The sequence below is a fragment of the Pyrus communis genome, chromosome 16 (genome assembly GCF_963583255.1).
Source record: "Pyrus communis chromosome 16, drPyrComm1.1, whole genome shotgun sequence".
NCBI classification, from domain to species: Eukaryota; Viridiplantae; Streptophyta; class Magnoliopsida; order Rosales; family Rosaceae; genus Pyrus; species Pyrus communis.
In genome coordinates this window covers 15,676,050-15,687,339 of record NC_084818.1, presented here as the reverse complement: position 1 = coordinate 15,687,339, position 11,290 = coordinate 15,676,050, and the positions used below count along the sequence as shown (strand labels likewise).

The 11,290-nt window shown below is 38.3% G+C and overlaps 1 protein-coding gene across 1 annotated transcript; it reads left to right on the top strand.

Annotated features, from left to right (window-relative positions):
• Positions 1–9,717: 9,717 nt before the first annotated feature.
• LOC137721353 (zinc finger protein STOP1 homolog) lies at positions 9,718–11,006 on the top strand. Its single transcript, XM_068460450.1, has one exon. It carries the CDS (start codon positions 9,772–9,774, stop codon positions 10,822–10,824), a length of 1,053 nt encoding a protein of 350 aa, XP_068316551.1. The 5' UTR covers positions 9,718–9,771; the 3' UTR covers positions 10,825–11,006.
• The last annotated feature ends 284 nt before the right edge of the window (positions 11,007–11,290 follow it).

The following is an 11,290-nucleotide window of genomic DNA, read 5'->3' as shown; positions in this document are numbered from 1 at the left end:
TTAAACTTTATGCAAGTGAATGAACCGAAGAGTACCAAAATGGAGGTTTCTGACTTTCAAAAGACTATTACACTTATGGAAGATTAGAATCTTAGGCATGAACTATTTTCAGTTGACTTTTAGAACATTTGGGGCCAAATTCCACCTAGAGGCCGAATGCCCTTTGTTTTTTTTTTTTTTGTTTAAGTTTGAACAACTTTTCCTTTATTTTTGGATTATTTGTTGGTGATTTGTTTTTTGGATGTTAAGTTTTTTTTAATTACCCTCCTTGAATACTTAAATTGTTTTGAATGGATATTTGTGTTTAGAACTTTTATGCATGTAACAGATTTAAAATAAATTTTTATTTTTGGCAGATATTGCAATCACGCACACAGTTTTGCATGAACACATCTTTTTCACTAACTTTGTACCTAAGAATGCACTTCGGACAACCCTCTTAGGCCTATCCACCTGATCGAATGATACGGTAAGACACGTATAATGTTGTCGAATTGTACAATCTTGACCATTGATAAGCACTTTATTCTCCATGTTCCAGAAGAACGTTGTTGAGTTTCAAGGACATTAAAGATAATAATTACCATGCTAAAACCTATGTAGAAAGTTGAGTTGAATTTAGGTGCATCACTTCTTACGAATATGGCCAGAAGTGTATTATAGAGAAGATGGAATGTACCGTGAGTGGTCTGTATACTACAACTATACGCCCTATAGAGAGCCACTACGTGGTTAGCCCTACCTCAAGGACTGCGCATGAAATTACACTTTGGCATGATCGTTTGGGACACCCTGGACGAATAGCGATGCGCCGTATCCTTAAATCTTCACATGAGCATCCATTAACCTGAAGTTTAATTTGATTCAAGAAATCGCAGGTCAAACCTGTTCTATGGGAAAGCTTATTATTAAGCCTTCTTATAACAAGATTCCTCCCATTTTTCTACAAAGGATTTAAGGGGGACATTTGTGAACCGATTCACCCTCCACGCAGACCATTTAGATATTTTATGGTTTTGGTTGACATTTCCACACGTTGGTCACACGTGTGCTTGTTGTCCAAAAAGAATGCTGCATTCTCCAAACTGTTGGCTTAGGTTATCAAGTTCAGGGTTCACCATCTTGATTATCTAATCAAATTTATTCGATTGGATAACGCTGGTGAATTCACATCTAAAACTTTTAATAACTATAGAATGTCGGTTGGGGTTGAAGTTGAACATCCAATACCCAATGTTCACACCCAGAACAGTCTTGCAGAGGCATTTATTAAGCACTTATAAATGATTACTTGATCGTTGGTCATACGTACCAAGCTCCCAATCGATGCCTGGGGCCATGCAATGACCACAGGCATGTTGGTCCACCTGAGGCCTCTTGCGACCCAACCATATAGCGTCATTCAGTTGGTTACCATATACGAACTAAACATATCACATCTGCACGTTTTTAGGTGTGCGGTTTATGTGCTGATTTTGCCACCCTTACATACAAAAGTGGGGCCTTGGCGAAGGATGAGAATATATGTCAAATATAATTCTCCTTTAATCATTCTTTACTTAGAACCTTTGACAGGCGATCTTTTTACTGCTCATTTCACGAATTGTCACTTCCAAAGTCAATCTTCCCATTGTTAGGGGAAGATAAGAACATCACATTTCCAAAAGTGCAGCGCATATTAAATCTTCAAATCATAGCTCAGAACATGCCAAATGTTTTCACAGATCTAGCTCGAGTGACAAGATCACATATTATAGCTACAAATGTGCCTGTAAAGATGGATGTACGATGGACTTCCCTCCTGGAAACCTGGGACGCCAATTTGGCCAATCCACGTACATTACTGGTTAGCAAATCCTCTACCCGTACACAAAAGCATGGTAGGCCTCTTGGTTCAACGGATTCATACCCACGAAAGAGGAAACCCACGACACAAGTTGTTGAGCCTACCGTGAATCCGACTGTCGCTTACTCATTCTATCTAATTCATGAGGAAATTCTAGATTATGGAAGCATTCTTGAAGAGTTGAATATACCTTTCGAGAATCGTGAGATTTCAGTCCATTATGCTAGCTTGGATGATGTTTGGTGTAGAAATGATATGATTATTAACGATGCATTAGCATATGCAGTAGCTACTAAGATCATGTTAAGCGATGACATTAGATCCTATTTCGTGGATGAATGTCGATGTAAAACCAATTGTTCAAGCTAGAAACAATTTGGTAGTTTCCGAAAAACTGAGTATATAGTTGATGAACGTAGTAACTACGTATCTCTATGGAGATCTTGATACCAAAATTTATATGAAAGTCCCCTAATGACTTAGATTGACTGGATCAAATATTTTCAAACCTCGGAACACGCTCTCAATTCAGTTGATGTTTTCACTCTATGGTTTAAAGCAATTCAAAAAAATATGGTGTAACCGTTTGAGTGAGTATTTGACTAGTCAGGGATATGTGAACAATGAATTATGCCTTTGCGTGTTCATTAGAAGTTACATTCATGTTTGCGGTTATTGCAGTTTATGTCGATGATATGAATCTAATCGTAATTCCTGAAAAGCTCATAAGAACTACCATGCACCTGAAGTCTGAATTTGAGATAAAAGATCTAGGAAATACTTGATACTGTCTCAGTTTCGAGATAGAGCATCGTTGTGACATCCCACATCGCCCAGGGGAGTGATCCTTAAATGTATATTCCAATCCCTACCTAGCACCAGGCCTTTTGGGAGCTCACTGGCTTCAGGGTTCCGTAGGAACTCCGAAGTTAAGCGAGAAGCGGGCTAGAGCAATCCCATGATGGGTGACCCACTGGGAAGTTGCTCGTGAGTTCCCAAAAACAAAACCGTGAAGGACTGGTAAGCCTAAAGCGGACAATATCGTGCTACGGTGGTGGAGCGAGCCCGGGAAGTGATCCGCCCCGGGCCGGGATGTGACAATTTGGTATCAGAGCCAATCCCTGGCCGGAAATGTGCCGACAAGGACGTCGGGCCCCTAAGGGGGGTGGATTGTGACATCCCACATCGCCCAGGGGAGTGATCCTTAAATGTATATTCCAATCCCTACCTAGAACGAGGCCTTTTGGGAGCTCACTGGCTTTAGGGTTCCGTAGGAATTCCGAAGTTAAGCGAGATGGGTGACCCACTGGGAAGTTGCTCGTGAATTCCCAAAAACAAAACCGTGAGAGAATGGTAAGCCCAAAGCGGACAATATCGTGCTACGGTGGTGGAGCAGGCCCGGGAAGTGATTCGCCCCAGGCCGGGATGTGACAACCGTTCGAATGGAAACTTAGTACATCAATCGAACTACACCCAGAAGGTGTTGCACTGCTTTAACGAGGACTAAATGAAGCCTTCGAGCACTCCTATGGTCGTTCGATTGCTAGATGCAAAACGAGATCCCTTCCGCCCAAAGGAGGATGATGACAAGATTTTGGAAGCCGAAGTTCCTTATCTAAGTGCGATAGGTGCTTTATTGTACTTAGCTCAAGGCACTAGACCTGACATCTCCTTCATCGTTAATCTTTTAACAAGATACAGTAATGTACCAACATGTACACACTGGACTGGTGTTAACGGCATCTTCTGTTACCTTAAAGGTACTATGGATCTGGGCTTATTCTATCCCTACGGATCCTCAAATGATGCCACACCCCTTTATCTCGAGTCAATTCTTGCGTTTTGGTTATGCCAACACATGATACTGATCTGATTCGAACAAGGAGCGCTCTCAAACGGGTTATGTCTTACCATTGAAGGCACCGCAATATCTTGGAGGTCAACTAAATAGACCTTAGTTGCCACTTCATCTAACCATACTGAAATTATCGCCTTAGATGAAGCTACTTGGGAATTCTTCTGCCTGAGAACAGTTGTGGGCCATATTCGAAGCTCATGTGATCTTTACCCGGTCATTGACATTCCTACGACAATCTATGAAGATAATGAAGCAGGCATCGAACAGCTTAAGAAGGGTTACATCAAATGAGACAACATCAGACACATTGCGCCGAAGTTCTTTTTTTCACATCAACAGCAAGAACATCAAAAGATTGAAGTTACGCAAATCCGTTCACAAGACAATCTGGCTGACCTTTTCACCAACTCACTACCGAAGGCAACATTTCAGAAGCTTGTTCAAGGAATAGGTATGTGTAAACTTTCTGAGCTGTAACATTGTTAGTTCTCTTTGGAATTATGTCAAACTTAGAAGGAGTATCCTCAAGTATACTTGCTTGATCTTAAGTTCTCTTTTTCCCTATAAATAGGAGCATTTTTCCCTTTGGGTTTTTACAGGTTGGCGAGGTTCCCATTAGACTATGGGTTTTGTTCCTACTTGGGCTTTACCATAGCCGTTGGTTTTTTTTGTGAGACTTAGTTCCTTATACAAGTTCCTACTTTACTTTGAGACTAGTGTGTTCCTATAATCAGTGCCGATGAGTCGACTTCCTCAACTCTACATGATGCTAAATCTACTTGAGTATTTACACACTCAAGGGGGAGTGTTATAAACATTGTATTTAAGTGTGATTTTATAAATCCTAGATTGGATTTGATACTAGTTATTATTTCGATTAGGACTTGTATTCCTTGGAGGAGAAGGATTCTTCCCTCCCTTATTACTATAAATAAAGGCATTGTGTAATGGAAATAACATATCCTCTGCACAACCCTACAAACACATATCCTTCTCCTTACTCTCTCTCTCTCTGTCGTGTGCCCTCTCTCTGCCCTGTCAAATTAAAATAAACCACAACATAAACTACTAATAGAAAAACCTAAATAAAAAGCTCACGCCCGTTAAAATTGGGTCAGTGGGATGAATAGTGGAAGATTAAATCCCCATAGTACAAGAGACTGCTAGAGAATGGGGAACTAAAGCCCACTGAGTAGGAGGCTAAGTCAATGGTTGGACTGGACCATGAGGCCCAACTAAAGGCCTATAGATATGTTTTGTTCGGTTCTTTGGAAATGGTCCGTGATGGTATTACAGGATTATCTATATATGTATATACCAAAATACCCATCTATGCTTTTTTTTTTTTTTTTTTCTTTTGAACAAATGATATTATCTACACTTAGAGAGTGAGGAAATAAGCTAAATCTCACAATGAACTAACAATAATGTGCTTCAAATTCGCTTAAAATATCCCTCTATACTTCAAATGTTGAAATGAAAATAGCGAATTAAAAATTGTGAAAAATAAATGATGTCCACGTAGTGCGCGGTTTTTATTGTTGATTTCTTTGAATCTTTAAAATAACCATAAAATCAATGTTTTAAATAAGTGTTACTTGGAAAATTAGCATCCAAAATTAGTAGAATATGAACATGATGCAGACATTTAACCACTAATTGAAACAATCACAAGATTAGTGCATTGTCTCTATAATAATAATATGGTTTTTTTTACTATTAAAGATCAATGTTTATGCTTTTTCCGTGCCAACTACTTCTTTGATTATGTAGTTTTTGTCTCAATATTGAAAGAGATTCAAAACTCGAATCTTAATGACCAGTAAATTATAATGTTAAAACATGTCACTAGGAAAGTGTGTGAAATCAACCATAAACGATTTGGTTCGCATGAAGAAAAGTTTTGTTACTTGTGTGGTAGGTAGGAAGTAAAATATGAAATTTTTTTATGGTACTGTGTAGTATTTGATAATTTCAACTTTTAACCATTAGTTCTTTAGTCAAAAGCACATAAATAAATATAGGTTAATAAAATTTTGCACTCTCAAGTTTAGGTGTAATTGCAAACCCACAAATCATCTTTAAAAGATTGCACTTTCATACACAAAATTACAATTTCGTTGCAATATTCTACATCCGTTTCAGTTTCTATTAGTTTCTCCATTTTCTGCATGTTGGAGCAATAACAGAAAATGTGAGAATAATAAAAGGATTCTAGTGACAATAATCATAAAGAAAATAACAATATCAATTGTGTGCAAGATTAATTGAAAAACAACTAGAGAAAGTAAGAAATACTGACAAACTTGGAGATTGAGGCTTGCATAAATGCAATGCCCTAAAGATAGAACTTCACCCATACTCTTGTGCTTGTAGTTCAGTAGCTAGGCATCCATCTCTCAAGATTGAACAATCTATAATCCGAGCTCAAAGCATTGTAATTTTCGGACTCTAGCGAACTTTGAATGTTTTGTACTCTCTCAAGGCATAACTTAGATATGATACGGAAAAACACAGAGTGGAGTGTGCTTGAGTTTATATAAAACTCATGGCACCCCTTGACAAATTGTGTCCATTGATTTTAAACCAGCTGATTTAAAATATAGGAGGAGAGGAGTGGCTTTCGAATCGTGGTTGATGCCTCGACTTTGGAGTTGTCGATGGACTTTGATATTTCGAATTGGAGTAAACTGGGAATCTGGTACTCGAACGGTTGGCTTCCTTTTCTCTTTTGGATCGAACCCTAAGCCAATCCTTAATTCATATATTCATTTACGAGAAGATGAGGATGATGAAACCTGTCTGTACAAGAGCAAGATGATGAATGATGATAATGAAACCTCATGAATCCAATCCTTAATTGCCATATTTTGTTCTCCAAATAATTGTATTTGTAATTGAATTTTCTGTTTTTTTTTTCACATTTTTTAAGATTTAATTTGTTTTTCTCCGTATGGCGCAAATATGGCAACTACATCAGCAAACATATGGAATTACATTTGCCATATCTTCACCGAACCGTCAATTGAACGGATTGACTAACGGATGTATATCATTGTAATCAAAACACAATTTTGTATAGGAGATTGTAATTTTTTTTTAAAATTTTATATGAAGTTACAACCGCACTCAAATTTGAGAATGCAAACTATAATTCACCAATAAACATCTAACGATTAAAAAGTTCATAATATCTTGTATTATGGAGCATCCTAGAATTTTTTGAAAAAATAGAGCTTATATTGTAGGGGACACACGCTTACATGAGCACACGACTATCATGTTTGACGACGAAAATCAAAGATAGACTTGTGGACTTGAGCACACGACTATCATGTGTTAGTTAAGCAAAACCATATTATCTCACTTTCTAGACATAAAATACACATTGGCTGCTTTACTATTTAAGCTAAATTGACCAATATGGTTTAAGTCAAAGTTATGAGAGCACATAATTAAACATTCTATCAGATAATTTTTTAATGGCTTTTTAACTAAAATGGTTCCTGAGATTTGCATAACATATCACTTTGGTCCTTGAGATTGTTCACCATCCATAATTTTGGTCATTCTGTTAAAAACTTTGTTAAGTGTCTCAAAACTCTTGGCTGGAAGTTTGGGCAATTTTCAAAACTTCATAACTCAATTGTTTATTAACCAAATTCAATCCATAGTATATCAAAATGAAGATATAAAAGTGTAGAACAAGATTATACATACCTATTTGGGCCGGAGATGGCCGGAAAATAGCCTGAAAGGTGACTGGTCCTCGGGAAAATTGGGAAACTCGCCAGAAACTAAGTAAACTTTAAACGTTCATAGCTTCTTCAATACTCAACGAAATTGAGTGACTCAGAAACGACGAAATCAAGTGATTCAAAAATAAAAATCATACTTATCGACGAGTCGAAGAGAATGGTACCTTTATTGAAGGCAAACTCGTTGTGGTTTGGCCGAAAAACAGCTTGAAAGTAGCTAACTTGATCACCATGACAGCCATTTTCGAGCTGTTTTCCGGCCAAACCACGATGATTTAGCCATCTAGAAAGGTACCATTCTCTTCATCTCTTTGAGAAGTATGATTTTCGTTATTGAATCACTTGATTTCGTTGATTATTGAAGAAGTTATTAATGTTTAAAATTTACCTAATTTCCGGTGAGTTTTTCAGTTTTTCCGCGAACCGGTCACTTTTTAGGCTATTTTCCGACCATCTCCTGCAACCATTGAGCTTCCAAATTGGTATAATCTTGTTCTACACTTTCCTATCTTCATTTTGATATATTATGAGTCGAATTTGGTTAAGAAACGATTAAATTACAAAGCTTTCAAAATTGCTCAAACTTTCGGTTAAGAGCTCTGGGACACTTAATAGAGTTTTTAATGGAAGGACCAAAATAATGGATGATCGACAATCTCAGTGACAATTTCTATTGATTTTCAATCTCAAAGACCAAAGTGATGTGTTATGCAAATCTCAAGGATCATTTTGGATAAAAAGTATTTTTTAATTAATGTAACTTGTACACATCACTTGACACACAACAGGACAAATGAGACACCAATTTGATATGAAAATGTAATCTCTTAGCATTTAGCGTTTAGCAATTTTTCGTTTTTAAATTAGAAATTAGATAGTTTTTGTCGGTGGAATCATTGACCACCGTCTATTTGGAAAGTGTCACTCAAAATTTATAAGCAAGAATTGACGTTATCTATGAATAGTCCCTCTGCTCCGTTACACAGCACCCTCGACTTTGAATATTAAGCACCTGGTAATTATTGAAAGCTTCAAGAATCCAAAGGGTTTCTGGTTTGGATGTGGCTTGCGCAATAAAGCACTTCACCTGATGCAATGAACTTGTAACATATAATATTGGAATTGAAGCTTCTTTGTTTGCGCCTTCCTTTATATACACAGTATTCTCGGATTAGTTTTTTTTTTTTTTTTTCAAACAAACGATATTATTTACATTAAGATGAGGAATGTGAGTTTAGCCTTATAATGAACTAGCAATAATATGATTCAAATTCGTATTTAGCGAGAATCGAATCTAAAACCTCTTACTACCACTATACCTTAATACTAAATTGTAGTATTATTTACTATTAAATCTAAAACCATTGGATAATAAAAAGACATAAAACTATTGGATAAAATAAAGACCTAAAACTATTGCAGAGAAGATGTGCTGGTTTGAATGTATTTTTAAAATGACTGAAAGCGTTTTTTTTTAAAAAATTGTTTTTGGGTTCTAAAAGCATTTTAAGTGTTTTTTACATGAAGCACCAGATATATGTTTCTTCTAGGAAGCACTTTAAGTGCTTTTTTGAGGATTTACTAACATTTTTACTAAGGATTGTTTCCAAATATATTTTTACCAAAAACGCTTTCAGTCATTTTAAAAGCACATCTAAACGAGATTGTATATGTTTCTGTAACTTGCACTCAACCCACTTTGGGGTCCACACGACCTATTATTCGAGGGCCACTGTTGCTCTCTGGCCCACATATCTCCACCTCATTCAATAGTTATAAAAGAATATCATTAAACTGTAATACTAAATTGCAGGATTATTTCCTAGTAGACCTAAAACTATTGGATAATAAAAAAACCTAAAACTATTGGTTAATAAAAAGACCTAAAGGCTAAAACTATTGCGGAGAAGATGTATCTGTTTCTGTTACTTGCTATCAACCCACTTCGAGAGATTATTAAGTGTGATAGAAATATAGAGTGGTACGTGTTACTGTAAAATTAGGAGGATATGTGTGTGCAAAAGTTAGTAACATAAAAAATAAAAAATTTTATCATATAAAAATATCTGATGTAGCACTCGTGCTCCCATCATACTAGTAAATTTCTCCTATTATTCGCCGGCCACTGTTGTCTTTGGCCCACGTATCCCCACCTCATTCAACGGTTCCAGATGAACTACCTACCTTTGGCCCACTTGTTCGGTGGCCCCCATCTTTGTGGTAGTTTCTTCTCATATGTGTCGCAAACCTTTCATAATTAAGTATTGACCAAAAGAACTCTGTTGGAGTCTTGAGATTGTGTCCGCACGATGTCGTTTCCAGGTCAACCGTTTCTTACTCCGCCGGAGAACCTCGTCCAGTCTACGAATGAGGGTCCAGCAGCCCCGCTCCGCAATCTCTCGATGGTCCGAACAAGAATGGATTCGCTGCAAAGCTTCCTCACCGAATCAATCCACACCAACGCTCTAATCAGCAAGGACCAGATGGACATGATCTCCGCCGGCATCGCTTCCGCCATCCACGAAATCATCTCAAACGGTGCCGCTCTGTTGGCTTTCTCTCAGAACCTGATACCCTCATCGGACCCGACCCGAACACACTCTGCTAAAATCGAGGCTTCCGAGGTCAAGAAAGAGATGGAAGTGAACGATTGCGGAAAGGATGACGCAGACGGCGGCGAGATTGTGGAGGTGGACGCGATGGAGCTGCTGGCGGAGCACATCCATTATTGTGAGATTTGCGGGAAGGGTTTCAAGCGAGATGCGAATTTGAGAATGCACATGCGGGCCCACGGGAACCGGTTCAAGACCCCCGAGGCGTTGACCAAACCGGATAAGACCCCGGCCGAGTTGAGCAGGAATTCCCGGTTCTCGTGCCCGTACGTCGGGTGCAACCGGAACAAGGCGCACGGGAAGTTCCGGCCGTTGAAGTCGGTGATTTGCGTGAAGAATCATTTCAAGAGGAGCCACTGCCCAAAAATGTACTCGTGCAACCGGTGCAACAAGAGGAGCTTCTCAGTGGTGGCGGATTTGAAGAGCCACTTGAAGCACTGCGGCGAGGCTAGGTGGCGGTGCACGTGCGGCACGAACTTCTCGAGGAAGAGCAAGCTGTTCGGGCACATGGCGCTGTTCGAAGGGCACATGCCGGCGGTAGATGACGAGAAGAGTAGTGGTGGGAGTAAGGTTGTGACAGCTATGGAGCAGGATGAGGAGGAGGAGGAGGAGGAGGAGGAGGAGGGCATGACGACGTCGGCGAAGGGAATTCCGAATATATACGAGGATATTGAGTTTTCTGATGAGTTGCTTGATGGGTTTGGGTCGGTTGATGACTATTTTTGGAAGGATATGTTGACTGATTTGTAAGAGTGATAGCGATGATAACGTAAATTACAGCTTTTGGTTTAATTGATTTGTTGTTTTAGTGCTTTAGATTATTGAGTTATGTGTATATGGATGTAATAATTTTTCTGATGAGAGATTTCACGTTTCTCTGTTGGCTTGAATTTCTAATAATTTGAAGAAATGCCCATTTCTTGGTTATGTTTGCTTGTATGTGGTGTCAAAAGATATGTCTAATTTGTTTTGACGGCTGAGTTGGTATTCAAATAACCAACACCAATGAAAAATGAATAAGTTGCTTTAGAAGTTGGGAAAAATATTTACAAATCAAAATGAACCATTTGACACTAGCAGCTTAACAGTTCAGTTGGTGCATGCTCTAGATTTGTTGTATTTTTTTAGGCTTGCGTCCTTTTTTCCTTTTTTTATCAAAAGGCTTGGGCCCTTTATCAAATGGGGTTTTTTCTATGACAAATTCATTTTAGTTTAA

Coding starts and splice junctions, on each gene's coding strand:
- LOC137721353 (XM_068460450.1), top strand. CDS start 9,772: ATGTCGTTTCCAGGTCAACCGTTTCTTACTCCGCCGGAGAACCTCGTC.